Here is a 14,295-nt window from a genome sequence, read left to right on the forward strand (position 1 = left end):
GCCTCGAACTCAGAAATCTGCCTGCCTCTGCCTCCCAAGTGCTGGGATTAAAGGCATGCGCCACCAGGCCCGGCCCTTCCCAAATTTCTTAATTTCTTTCCAATTTCTAAAAAAAAAAAAAAAAAAAATCACCAATTTCAATTTGTGCCAATCACATATACATGAATATGGGATCATCCAGTGGGGGCATGGGTGACCTGTGAGTGGCCACCTCTCTCCATAAGAAAATTGATTCTTCTTCCTCAGCAGTCAAGCCATAAAAAAAAGAAAAAGTAAAAGAAAAACCTATTCAAGCCAGGGAGTGGGAGTGGCCTACCTTTAAAAGCACTGTGTTAAAGAGCAGGTCTCTTCTAACCTAGACTTGAAAGATAACTGAGTTATACAAGTCCAGGTTGAAGGAAGTACATTAAGATATGATTAGGGGCCAGGGAAACCTTTAACCCCAGCACTCAGGAGGCAAAGGCAAGGGGAGCTTTGTGAGTTCAAAGCCAGCCTGGTCTACGTAGTGCACAGGTCACATTGTGAGACCCTGTCTCAAGCCAACCCTCTTCCTAAAAGTTGGGAGGTGGAGTTCATCACAGCTCTGGTGAACTTTGTCTACCCTGATGGTCTGAATCGCTTTTCTCTGTACCCTCTCACCCATCGTCGAGTTTTCATAACTGACCTTCAGCCTAATTCTTCCCTTCGCTCACACTTCCCTGCCTGTACAGAAGCCCTGCCTTGAACCTCAAGCTGCCTGGCTTGGATCCTGATGTTGCTTTGTTGACACAATCCATTGTCCCAGGGTACACCCAGAGTTCTACTCCAGTCCTGGCAACCCTGCAGCAGAGGTAGTCTCGTTAGCTCCACATTTGCCCTGTTGCCCTGTCTCACCTCTTCCCTACAGGCTCTCGTGCCGAGGTTCCACCAGGTCTCATCTCCAAACCCACCCCAAGTCAAACAAGACACAGATAAGCCTAATCTCTGGCTCATTTTTCTTATTTGTAGCATTGAGAGGTTGTAGTCCGTGACTTCTAAAGTAGCTCCCTTCCAACACTAACATTCTTTGTCTCTAAGTAGGCCAACTGTACGGGAAGTCTACATTGGCTCGGAACAATTGAGGCTGGGAGAGGGTGAGTCGGACTCAGCAAAATGTCAAGCTAACTGCAGCCAGGAGCTTAGACAGCAGCATGTCACTAGGCAGACAAGGGCTTCAGACTTCTGCCAGAGATTAGCCCGCCCAGACAGCTATGGACAAGATGCTGCCGTATCCAGCTTATTAGCCGTATTCAGTCAAGGAATTAGCAAATGTCATTTTTGACTTTCCAAAGGAATGCGGATTCTTTTGTGACCCAAAGCTATTTAGTATGGTGACTGTAACTCTGCCTTTCCCGTGGCTGATGTAGGTCGGGGCTTTAGAGTGCAGTGTTATCTCGTTAGTAAAGTGCCCGATTCCCCACTGCGCAGGGACTCTCCTGAGTATCCGGTCTTACTCCTAAGCCCTTCCTAAATTCCTTTCAGATGCTTCACAGGCTGTGCAAAAATAAGAACTCAGGACCTCGGAGGGATACCCTTGAACCCCATGGTTATTTCCTAGTTATGATCATCAGAGCCTTGAATGGCCCAGCTGTGAATGAGATAGCAAAGCCAGACTGCAGAGCTACTCCCCATGAGGCGACTAATACACAAAAGCTTCCCCCAAGTGGGAACCCCCAAAGCCTTCCTGCCTTGTAAAAAAAATCCCCCTTGGGACATTTTTTTTCTTGCTTATTTGACCTTTTGCTCTCATTCTTACATAAGCCTGCAGAGCCCTGTGGGTCTACACGACTTCCTGCTTCAAGACCAGACCTACAGCACGCCGAGTCAGCATTAGCTCTTCCTGGAGTGGAGTGAACATTCTTCTTCTTCTTTTTTTTCTCCTTTCAGTCTTTCTTTTCCAGTGCATGCGCGCACACATATGCATGCCTCTGTGCTTATGTTATGTGGAGGTCAGAGGACAACTTAATAGAAGTCAGCTCTTTCCTTCCACCATGTGGGGCCCAGGGATCCAATTCAGGCCGGCACACTCGGCAGCAAGCACATTTATATACCCACTGAGCCATCTCTCTAGTCCTGTGGTGTTCTCTCTGTCTCTGTCTCTGTCTCTCTGTCTCTCTGTCTCTCCTGTCTCATATGTGTGTGTGTGTGTGTGTGTACATATGTAGAGACCAGATGTCAGTCTCTGGTATTGTTCCTCAGGCACCATTTTTTTTTTTTCTTATTTGTGCTTTGTTTTGTAAGAGACATGGTCTCTCACTGGCCTGAAAGTTACTATTTGGGCCTGACTGGCCAGTGAGCCCAAGCAATCCATCTCTCTCCCTGTCCCCAGTACTGATCACAATCGCAGGCAGCCATGCCTGTCTTTTTAAATGGGTTCTAGGTGTGAACTGAGGCCTTTTCTTTTTTTTCTTGGTGTGACTATGGAGGTCCAGCTGAAGGTGCAGAGAGCCCCTCGGTCTGCTCAGCACAGTATATATACATTTCAGTTTGGTGCAGCACAGTATATATACATTTCAGTTTGGTGCCGTGAGTCAGCATTGCCTAAGAGCCAGTGAGGAAGGGATGAGACAGATGTCACCGTAAGATGACGGCAAGCCTCTGAGCTGGCAACTAGCTGTGGGTTAGCAGTCCCTGTTAGATCTTCACGAGGATTCTGGCAGCGGGGACCGTAAGACCTTAAGGAATCCCTTAGCGCTACCCTTTAGTACACAGATGGAGAAACAGAGGCAGCTCAGCGGAAAGGCCAGCAACTGCCCCCAAAGGCGGAACTCTAAATTCCAGGTCCTCATTTGTTTATACTATCTTATGATAAAATATCCATTATTCAGACCCAGCAGACCGAGGTCAGGCATGGAAGTGACCTCTTAGGATCTCAACACTTGGCAGGTGGGGTCAGGAAGATCAGGAAATCAAAGCCAACCTTGCCCACATATTAAGTTCAAGGCCAGCATCTGCTGCTACAAGAGACCGTATCTTAAAAAACAGAACAGAACAAAACAAAGAACTCAAACAACAATAGGAACATCCGGCACATGTGGGCACTTACTAAATTTCATTATCGAATACCAGTGTGGAGATGCCGGTAAAAGACTTTCTGCATAGACAGTGTCATCCATGCATTAGTTATCAGGCCCCATAAGGGAGGTACCAGATGGTAGAGGGTATGGACATTATGCTGGGATGTGGGTTCTGTTTTGTAGGTAATGCTAAACCATCCCAGGTTTCAGACAAGAGATCTGACATGGCTCACTATAAAGAGCTATTTCTTTTCTTTTTTCTTTTTTTGGTTTTCTGAGACAGGGTTTCTCTGTGTATCTCTGGCTGGCCTGGAACTCACTCTGTAGACCAGGCTGGCTTCGAACTCAGAAATTCGCCTGCCTCTGCCTCCCAAGTGCTGGGATTAAAGGCGTGCGCCACCACGCCCGGCTAAGAAGCTATTTCTAGTAGCAAAGAGAAGGCTAGACTGAAGCTGTTGGATTAGGTACCTGAGGATGCAGGAGTTTTCAGGGTAGTCCTGGCAACACAGGGTGATGGTCATGTCAAAAATGTATTGTTTAAACAAATTGTTTCATTTTATTGTGCATATATGATATGTGAGGGTGAGGCATGTTTATGTGGCAGTCAGGAACAACTTCTGGAAATTGATTTCTCCTTCATTATGGGCTCTGGAGCGGAACTCAAGTCATCATTCTCAGAGATAAGCACTTGTCCCTGCTGAGCCATCCTGACAGGCCAGGCAAGTTCTTAATTGCCACAGCCTTTGAGCCTTTGGTAATTTACTCAAAGTTACAGATGTAGCGTCCTCAGTATCTGTAAGCAGAAGGAGAAGTGGAGTTGAGGAGAGCAGTAGGCTGGGCCTTGGAACAAGCCGAGGACAACTTCTTAGGACCTGGACTGCTGCCTACGATCACAGAGTAATCGAGCAGGCTTCACTTGTGATAAAACATGGATTCCATGGTCACTGTCCTGGGAGGAACACATACTGCTAAGAGCAACTAAAAGTCTCTAATAGACACTGAAAATTTGACTAGACAAGACGTTTTCTCCAGCAAAGTGCAGCAAAGATCATATGTCAGGACACACAGGAAGATAGTCATGTGGGAGATTTCACACATGTCTCTCCCAAACAGTATTCTGTCTTAAAAACATTATTTTACTATTGATTTCCTAAATCACTTTAAATCAATCCACTTAACCATTTTAGTTTCATCTGCAAAATAAATGGGCATAGATCATATGGTTTCTAAAGGCCCCATCAGTTCTAAAATAAGCACAGAGACAATATGTAATTACATATTGTATTATTATGGCAGTAAGTTACACCCCTGCTATTTCTGAAGATGCCTTAAAAGCTCCCATGATTCTTAAGGACTCTTGCCTCACATCTGGCTTCCATCTGAGGCTCTGATGTGTTGAGCGCTCATCCAGTGGACTGTCCAGTGAAGCATATCTGGGAAGAGACTCACAGTTGACAAACAGAAAGCTGGGATGAGGATTTCAGACATGTTGGCCCCTTGCACTTTTTGGTCTTTAGACCAAATACATCTCTTTACTCTGAACCATCTCCTTTGTTTAATTATCTTGTCAAATTTTTCTTGAGGCATGTTTTTTGGCCCTAAGTTCATCAGTTTGGCAATGTACTGAGACTGGATTAGGAAAGACCCTTGTCACGAGTGAAGCTTCCAGCCTGGCCCTGACATGAGCTCCCATCTTCTTCTTCCCCACTGTTTGCTTCAGTGTCCTCTAACACAGCCGGCTCTGGGATGTTTCCCTATTTTCCCTTCTCTTTCTTTCTAAAAATTATTTAAATATTTATTTTATTTTAAGCTTCTCTCTGTCTTTGTGTCTGTCTGTCTGTTTCTCTCTCTCTCTCTCTCTCTCTCTCTCTCTCTCTCTCTCTCTCTCTCTCTTTCTCTCTCTCCTCCCTCCCCCCTCTGTGGTGTGTGGGTGTGTGCGCATGCACGCATGTGTATGTCCACTGAGACCTGAATAGGGGCGTTGGACTCACTGGAACTTGAGTTACAGGCAGTTGTAAGCTGCCTGATATGGGTGCTGGTAACTGAACTGTGGTCCTCTGGAAAAGCAAGTGCTCCTACTGATCCTCTTCCCCTGCCCCCATGTTCTGCCTTTTCCATCAATGTGTAGAATACGAACCTGGGTCTTCATGCATGTGCAGTAACCCACTAAGCCATCTCCCGAGATTCCCTACAGTTCTTTAGACAGGAGGATTTGTACCTTGTCATTTTTGTATTTCCTTTTGGGTTTAGAACATAGCCCACAAAATTTGGCAAGTTTTGAAAAACTTAGCCCCATATTCTTTCCTCCTTTTACTTTTGGTTATCCACAAGGTAACCTGAGCTATAAAATAGTGAATACATTAATTAAAACATCCTATTGCAACTAAATGACAAATCAGGTACTAGACCAAACAGTGCACAGCTGGTGGCATGCTTGAGCCCAGAACTCACTCGGTTGCTCAGCTTTTATATTGCATTGTCTTTACTTCCCACAGTCAGGGATCAGCCTGGCTCTGGCGAGCCACACACCATGATGCCTAAGGTCATTCTGGAGCACAGCTCACTCTGCAGGGAGCCTCTCTCATGACCCACAGACAAACCACTGAGCAAACATGAGCTAGGAGAAAACATTTGGTATCAGGTCCGCGGGACAAGGTTCAGCTGTAGTCATTTCTTTGGGTCAAGTTCAAATTCAAATCCACTTCTGAAATATTTCCAAAGCTATTTCTTACATCTCTGCAGAGACACTTCTTTGGTTTGTGTTCATGGATCTAGGCCAAACTGCAGTTTACCCAACACCGTGATTTATTTATTTGTTTCCTATAGACTGTTTGACTTTTCCCATATTTGGCCTTGGCTGAGAACTCCTAGCATATGGTATACATGGCGAGGCAATCAGACTTCTTAGGATTTTCGATCTTAGTATAAAAAATTAGATTGAAGGTCAGTTCTAATAATAAACCAGAGACTAGTCATTTCTTTTCAGTGAGTATTAACTTTAATTTACTTCTCTTTAGTGATTTCCACTGCATTAATGTTGAGGCGAAATTCAGGTCAAGTAGCACATCATTAATAGTACTTAGTTCACGAATAAGATGCATACAAAGTAGCACAAACCCAAAGAAGAGGACTTAGAGAAATGAGGACAGAAAGGGCCCAAGCAATTAAAGCTTGCGATGGGTCTCTTCTCCGCTCTCTGAAAGAACATCTTTCTCATGATTAACTCAATACCAAGGTACTTTATGACAAGATTTCCTGGCATGATGTATCACACACACACACACACACACACACACACACACACACACACACACGCACACACGCACACTATCCAAGATCGGGATCCCACAATAGATCAAAAGTACAGATATCACCAAAATCCATCTTCCAGTGAATGTTATTGGGGTGGCTTACAGGAAGGTGAGTGAGGGTTCACTTACGGGAGCAGAAATGACTCATAGACACCTGCACCACCAAAGCCCACCCCAGCACGCACAGCTCAAAAAAGTTGGGGACAGCTTACAGGCAGCTGAACAGGTTGAAGCTCGTTCCTTCCAAGTGGGATCAGTTGATCTAAACCCCTTCCAGGGAGTTCTTGACTTCTTTCCAGCAGCTTGTCAGAGTTTTCTTTGCAGCAAGAGCTTGCTAGACCTGAAAGTGACTCTCAGCAGTCTTTCATGCTTTCTTTGGGAGAGAGGGGGCTAGGGAATCTGGTCAGTTTCCTAGACTTCCTGAAGCTCTTTTGAGTTGTTTACCTTCTGTCTTAAAGTGCTTCCCTGAAAGAGAGGGCTCCATTCAGAAAACTGCTACACAGCACCAGGCTGAGCAAGCCCAGGCCTTTCCTGTTGGGCAGCAGCAGAACTCTGAGCAGTTGGCTCTCCAATGGTCCCTTCTGCGTGGCAGACTTACCTCTAGAATAATGTTCTTTTGATAAGAGCTTGTTCCAAAGGCTTCTCTCCATTCACTTACAAATTCATTCATTCTTCAAATACTAACTGATGTCACCAAGTGTAGGAACTAGAGAAGAAAAATGAGTAGGCCACAGAGATTTTTGTCTGACGGAATGGCCAAAATAGAGAGATGGTTAAAATTCCGCATAGGACAAGTATCATGACAGAGCTTCATTAATGAGGCTGCTAAAAGGTAGGTGGCAACAGAGACAGGAATGTCACCATAAAGAGAGAGCGTGCTCAAGGGAAAAATGGTGACAGTGTGTGCCTCACTGAAGACAAGGAGAAGAAAAACAGTGTTGAATGTAGATCCTCGTATAGGACAAACATCTTAAACTATGTGGTAGCCACAATGTGGAGAGAACATGGCACTCCCATTTCATTGTGTAAAAGCTATTCAGAAACTGAGCCCACACACTTATAAGTGCCAGGGAGATGGATGACGGTGAACTGGGAACCTGGGCACTGCTCAGGAGGTGCTGCCATGATTTCTCGCTGTTGGGGAATCCTTGAGATCAGAAATGGGGTACCTTGAAGCAGAAACTAACAGAGGAGATGAGATAATGGTAGACCAATGCCACCTACTTGTTAATTTAGGGGAGAGGAGGACTGGATTTTAGTGTCATAGCCAGAGGAAAGTCACACTTTAGGCCGGGTGTAGTAATGGAAACAGACAGAGCATGTGCCAAGCTTTAGGAGTGCAAAGATGGTTCTGCTGAATTCTAATCACTGCCCTCTGCCCTGCAAACCCAGAGAGTGTATAGTGTTGATTTAATTTAGGGTTCCTCTGTGCCCTCTCTGACATTCAGAGTTTAGCTCAGGGCTCTCTGCTTCAGGTTGTTCCAACCGTCTCATGTCCTCGTCCAAGCTCCTGTAGTAGTAGGCACACCCCTCTTGTTGGATTAACATTCACACCACCAGGCCTTGTCCACCCATTTTATGGCTGAATTTAATCATGAATTGTCAGAATTGTCTTCCATCTCTCTCGAAATCTACCAGAGACTAGACTCAAGCTCTGTCAATATGTCCCATGGGGGAATGGATGAATGAGTGTCGCCAATAAAAGCTTTCATTCTCCTTGTGAATACAGACCTCAGGGCGTGGGCATTCAGAAAAAGTGTTGAGTGTTCTTTAAAGCAGTGGCAAACCATGGGTTTGGGTGAGTCTTGGGCTAACCCAAGCCTAACTCACCCTTTGTAGCTTTATCTTCCTGCTTATACATCTCAGTTGCTCTATATGATTTCTACACAGTAGTCAGGTTTCAGAGATGTACATAAAGGAACAAATTAGCCAAGTTCAGTCTGAGAGCCAGGTCTAACCGTCTTCTAGACCACTGTCTGACTTCTGAATTAAGAAATTATTTAGGCCGGGCATGGTGGCGCACGCCTTTAATCCCAGCACTTGGGAGGCAGAGGCAGGCAGATTTCTGAGTTCGAAGCCAGCCTGGTCTACAGAGTGAGTTCCAAGACAGCCAAGGCTACACAGAGAAACCCTGTCTCGAAAAAAAAAAATTATTTAGATAGGTTGCTTATCTCCACAAGTTCAAGGCTCCTGGCCTCCAGTCTTTCTGTTTTATACCCATCCTACACTCAGTTATTTTCTTGGAAAAAAAAATCCTGTATACGGTGTCATATAACTGGTAATCACAGCACTTTGGAGGGAAGCTGAAGCCGGTGGACTGCCAAGAGTTCTAGACTAGCCTGGGCACACACTCACACACACCACACACACACACACACACACACACACACACACACACACTCACATGCACATGCTCACACAGACACTTTCACATGCACAGTGAATTCCTGTCTCAAAACAAAATGAACATGCACAATCATGCACGTATGCATGCACATCAATCACGCTGTTGTTTGTCTGCCCAGCCCCCTAGTTGCTTCCAGAGCAAAGCCTGACTCTTAAGCAGGCAGGCTAGGTCTTCTGGGAACATCTTTGGCTGATCAGAGTCCATCATGTTAGTGATATGCAGCTGCTCCGTGCCCCTCCCCCCACAATGAGCTTTCATTCTTCTGTGCGTTTTCTTCATGCTCTTAAAGGCATCGCAACAGTTTCCCGGTATCCACTCCAGCTGGTGATTTCCTGCTTGGTCATCTTTTAAAACCCAGCCATCAGAATCTGAGAGTTGCTTCTTCAGCAAGGCCTCCCCTGACTCCTTCAGATGTCTAAGTACCACCTCCACTCTTCTGCTGGGGCATCTCCACTTGCTTTTATCACTCATCTCCCTGAAATTATTTGCTTACTCATCCATCTATGTCAGTTGCAAAAGCACGAGTTCCTCTAGTCCAAAGGCCATTCATTTTCAATATGTTAGAGCTAGGAGCATCTCCAGTGGTTGTTTCAAACAAGTCAAATGAGTTCAGTTGAACTTTACATGCTCTGCCCTCCGACTGTGACTGTTATTCACTTCCCTCCAAACAAAATGTAATAATAAAATGACTAACTGAGCACTGCCCTTTACATTTGGTAATGTCATGTAGTTTTTTTTTTTTTGGTCTCTGACTTGCAAACCAGGCATTCCTCTCAGTTTCTTTACAGATAAGAGAATTAGGACTGGATTGGGTAGGTATCTTTTAAAAAAATTTTATCTTTAGATTTATTTTATTTTATACGTATGATTGTTTGGTATATATATATATATATATATATATATATATATATATATATATATATATATATGCTTCATGAGTGTCCCTGGTGCCAGTGAAGGCCAGAAGAGGGTGTTGGATCCTGTGGAACTGGAGTTACAGATGGTTTTGAGACACCATGTGGGCACTGGGCATCGAGTCTGGGTCCTCTGCAAGAGCAGCAAGTGCTCTAAACCACGGAGCCAACTTCCTGCTCTAGTAGTATCTTTCCTAAGCATAGTAGGTGGGAGAACAGTGTTTAAGCAAAAGCTTCAAAAACATCCAAGCCAATGGCCTTCCATGATACCTGGACCTACCAGGCTCTTACTTGGTGAATGTCGGCAAACTTCATGGAGTAGGACTGTGAAATTCAGGATTGTCTTTGGCCTGAGCACCTCCACTGCTCACCTGGGAAACCTTGGTCAGCTCAATCTAAATATATTGGTTGGTGCACACAAAGACAGAGCCCAGATCGTCTTGCTGGCAGGAAGCTTGTATCTTCTAGGGCCGTAAGAATCATCGCTCTATTTCCGGGGATCAGATATGGAGTCTTCTCACAGTTCCTGGGTTTGTCCTGTTATCCAGGCAACAGCAGTCTCCTCCACGGCTCACTGGGGAATGTGACTCTGTTGGCTCCTGGAACGTTTTTCTAGTTCCTGAGTCCTCAAGGTGAAAGGTCTCTGGAAGGGATGAGAACAGACCAAATTTACCCAAGTCCACATGACGTCAGGCAGCCCTGAGCCACATTCCATTATGGCCCGCGGAGCAGCTGAGGCTTACCCCATGTCTGACTCCTCGGAATAGCGGCCGTCCAAGGGCAGAGGTCTGCAGCCTCACCGGGCAGCTGTAGAGTGGAAAACTCCTGTGGCAGATCTCCTTTCAAGCTGGAGACGGTGCAGGAACTTACTGAGTTTCCATTTCTCATGTTTCTGCACCTGCTGTTGAGCTTTTCAGCTTACGATAGAGAAGAGAGGCTCACAGAAGGCTGTGTGCTCTTGCCCTGAAAGGTGGGACATAGGAGACAGCCAGAAGGGGAAAAGAATATGTAGATGCTTGGGAACACCAACTCTGTGATAGGCATTTTAAATATGCCTTCTCAGGCTGGGGTCAAACCAATTGGCAAGTGATTGCCTAGAAAACAACGACGAAGCTCCTCCCCACCTCCCCCAACCACAAAGGCACAGTGGCACAGATTTATAATCTCAGTGCTGGAGAAAAAGAGATAAGACAATCCCTGAGGCTCTTGGGCCAGTGAGTTCAGTACCGAGTTCCCAGGCCAGTGAGAGACCTTGTCTCAAAAGCATCAGGCAGGGGGCCAGAGAGATGGTCCAATGGTTGAGCATGCTTGCTGCTCTTGAGAAGAACCACAGTTCAATACCCCACACCCATACAGGGCAGCTCACAATTTCCCATAAGTCCTGCTCCAGGATTCCTAAGCTCTCTTCTGAGCTCTGTGTGTGCACGCCTCAACATGTTTGTGTATAGTATGTACCTGCGTGCACACACACATACAAACATGGCTACACAACAGGCACACAACAGGCAGGTGGTGGTGGTGCATGTCTTTAATCCCAGCACTTCGAGACAGAGGCATGTGGGTCTCTGTGAGTTCAAGGCCATCCTGGACTACAGTGGTTTACACAGAGAGACCTTGTCTCAATAAAACAAAAGAGCAAACAAACAAACAAACACCTTTTCATTTGATCACCATAATAATCATTTTTTCTCATTTTAAAGTTATGAAAACTGAAGCAGTCTCCAGGCCCAACAGTGTATTTCCTTTCATCAACCAACAGAACAATATAAAGCATCGAGCTTGGTCCCAAGCATCAGTGACAGGAACGCAGCTTGTAGATGAGACGGAACACAGCCATACAGGTAGGGTCTGAGACTGTGGCATCTTGTCCCATGTGCTTCTACTGTAATCAGGAATTACTCCTGGAGCTGAAACATATAATGTTGGGAAAAGGAAGCAGTTTGGGGGCTGGAGAGATGGCTCAGAGGTTATGAACACTGGATTCTCTTCCAGAGAACTCAGGTTTGATTCTCAGCACCCACACAGCAGCTAACAACTGTTTATAACTCCAGTACCAGGAGATCCACTATCTTCTTCTGGCCCTTTTGGGAACCAGGTACGCACATGATGCACAGACATACATGCAGGCAAAAATATGAAGTTTCACCAGCATGGCTACTTAAACATGCCGTGATCAAGGAGGACCCCAACAGACATGTAACATGGATGGGGCAAAGCTCATGAGGCCTCAACACTAGACAAAACACTACAGGCAAGTAAGGAATGCTGGGACTGGGAGAAGCAGTCTTCCCCAGGGAAGAGCACTCTAACTGGTTACCTAATGTCAAATGGACACTCCTGAAATCATATACATACAAGTAACATTATACAGACAGAGCATGTTGCATTTATGAATTTATAAATATGTACATATCAAAAATTAAAGACAAAGAGGTCATGAATTTGAAAGAGAGTAAGGCGTGGAGGTGTTTTGGTGATTTGTCTACATGTATATCTGCACATTTGAAGAGGGCAGAAGACCCCGTTGTAGATGGTTATCAGCCACTGTGTGAGTGCTGGGAATTGAACTCAAGACTTCGGAAGAGTAGCTAGTGCTTCTAACCATTCAACTCTCTAGCTCCGTAGATGGGCCAGTTCTTTTTTTTTTTTTTTTTAAGATTTATTTATTTATTATATGTAAGTACACTGTAGCCATCTTCAGACACTCCAGAAGAGGGCATCAGATCTTGTTACGGATGGTTGTGAGCCACCAGATTTGAACTCCGGACCTTCGGAAGAGCAGTCGGGTGCTCTTACCCACTGAGCCATCTCACCAGCCCCGATGGGCCAGTTCTTACCCAGCATCTCTTCCATGGAACTCTGCTCATGACTGGGTAACACTAATCTCTCAGTTTTTCTCCAAGCTAAGGGCGGAGCAGTTGACTAGCAAAAGGAACATAGAGTAGGAATTGGGTGACTTGGGTTCGAGTCTCGATTTTTATCAGTTACCAACGGTGAGAGCTGTACTCAAGGCACTATGTCTCAGAGACTCTGTCTGTGACCACTCACCTCTTAGTGTTGCCCGAGGAGTAGATGAGAACACAGACACAGGAATGGTTTTTTTCAATCCCAACGCTCTGCACTGGCGAGAGCTATTTATCCAACAACATATTGTGGTTACTTGCTATGGATCAATCAGGCGTGTGCCAGGTGGTCAGGGCACAAAAGCAGTGGAAATATGATCTCCCTTAGCTCCAAGTGTGATGAGATAAACAAGCAAATGGGTAATTACACCATGTGTGAGTGCCCTGTGGGAGGAGCCGGGCACCCAAAGTACAAAGAGCAGGCACTATGTTGCTTATGTATTGTTGCAAAACAGATTAGCACCCAAACTTTGCAGCATAAAAAAACAATCTTACATCATTTATGAATATGAGGCATCTGCGAATGGGCCAGCTGGGTAGTTATGGCTTATGACCTGTCATGTAAGTCAAGCTACTGCCCTTACAGACTAGACTTCGGGACTGGAGAGATGGCTCAGTGGTTAGGAGCACTGGCTGCTCTTCCAGAGGACCTGCGTTCAATTCTCAGCACCCACATGGCAGCTCACATTCATCTGTAATTCCAGTGCTAGAAAACTCTGATACCTTCTTCTGTCCTCCACGGGCACTGCATCCATGTGATGTGCAGATGTACGTGCAGGTAAAACAACACATATAAAATAAAAATAAATAAAATTTCAAAAACCAAGCAAACTAAACTAGGCATAGGAAATGTATATGCTATTTCATTCTAGTGGCTGTCTATAGACGCTTCCATTAATCTCCAAATGAGCTTCATCAACAATTTCACTCAAAACGTGTCTCGCTTTCAAATTCTAAAAGAAACACACACACACACACACACACACACACACACACACACACATCATATGAAATATCTATTACATCTCCCATTCCCCAAATTGCCCAGTGTTGGGCAACACTGGCATGGCACAAGGTGGGAAATTACAAGAAGGTACTCCCCTGGGGAGCAAGAAGGAGTCAGGAAGTTTCCTGAAACTTAGTCTTGGGTAGCATTTTGCTGCTTCTCATAGTTTCTGCTAGATCCTAAACTAGAAGGAGAGAACTTTGTAAATTCAAATTATTCTGCTGTTAAGCAGAAATGATACTGTGGATAAGCCAGAGCATGCTTAGAGCTAGCGCGTGTCCCAAGTGCCTACACCTGGGAAAATTAGACCCCACTGGGCCTGATGTGGTTCGACCCTGCTCGGAGATGGCCACGGATAACTACCATCTACCTCTGTAGTGTACTGCCCCAAGTGGGCAGAGAACATGTCTGTCTGTTAGATACCTCTGTGTATACTGGCATACTCCCTAGTATCAGTTTAACAAAATGAAAGAGACTTAAAGGAAACTCAATGAATTCAGGGCACTCAGAAAATGTCACAGGGTCAAGACACAATTAATATCTAAAACATGAATATCATGCATACATATTAATAAATGAATAGATGACAATAGTCATTTCTTTTATGTGTGTGTGTGTGTGTGTGTATGTGTGTGATCTTCCCTGGACACTACCTCCTTCCCTCTCCTCTCTTTCCAGGGCTTTCTGTGTAGAGCACCAGCACTGACCATTTTGAATCA

The 14,295-nt window shown here is 45.1% G+C and overlaps 1 protein-coding gene across 2 annotated transcripts in view; it reads left to right on the plus strand.

The window, feature by feature from the left end:
* Positions 1-9,450, plus strand: part of LOC110312861 — a 21,549-nt gene extending 12,099 nt beyond the window's left edge. The window contains exons 4-6 of one of the 2 annotated variants that reach the window (XR_002380078.1): positions 711-830; positions 1,060-1,112; positions 9,043-9,450. Coding sequence is in view for 1 of the 2 variants with exons in the window: in XM_021186788.1 (XP_021042447.1) it covers positions 711-830; positions 1,060-1,112; positions 9,075-9,172 (271 nt within the window). In the remaining variant the exon portion in view is untranslated. The remainder of the gene's footprint in view (positions 1-710; positions 831-1,059; positions 1,113-9,042) is intronic. The other variant, XM_021186788.1, reaches the window with a different exon arrangement.
* The last annotated feature ends 4,845 nt before the right edge of the window (positions 9,451-14,295 follow it).

Source organism: Mus pahari, chromosome 1 (assembly GCF_900095145.1).
Source record: "Mus pahari chromosome 1, PAHARI_EIJ_v1.1, whole genome shotgun sequence".
Classification (NCBI taxonomy): domain Eukaryota; kingdom Metazoa; phylum Chordata; class Mammalia; order Rodentia; family Muridae; genus Mus; species Mus pahari.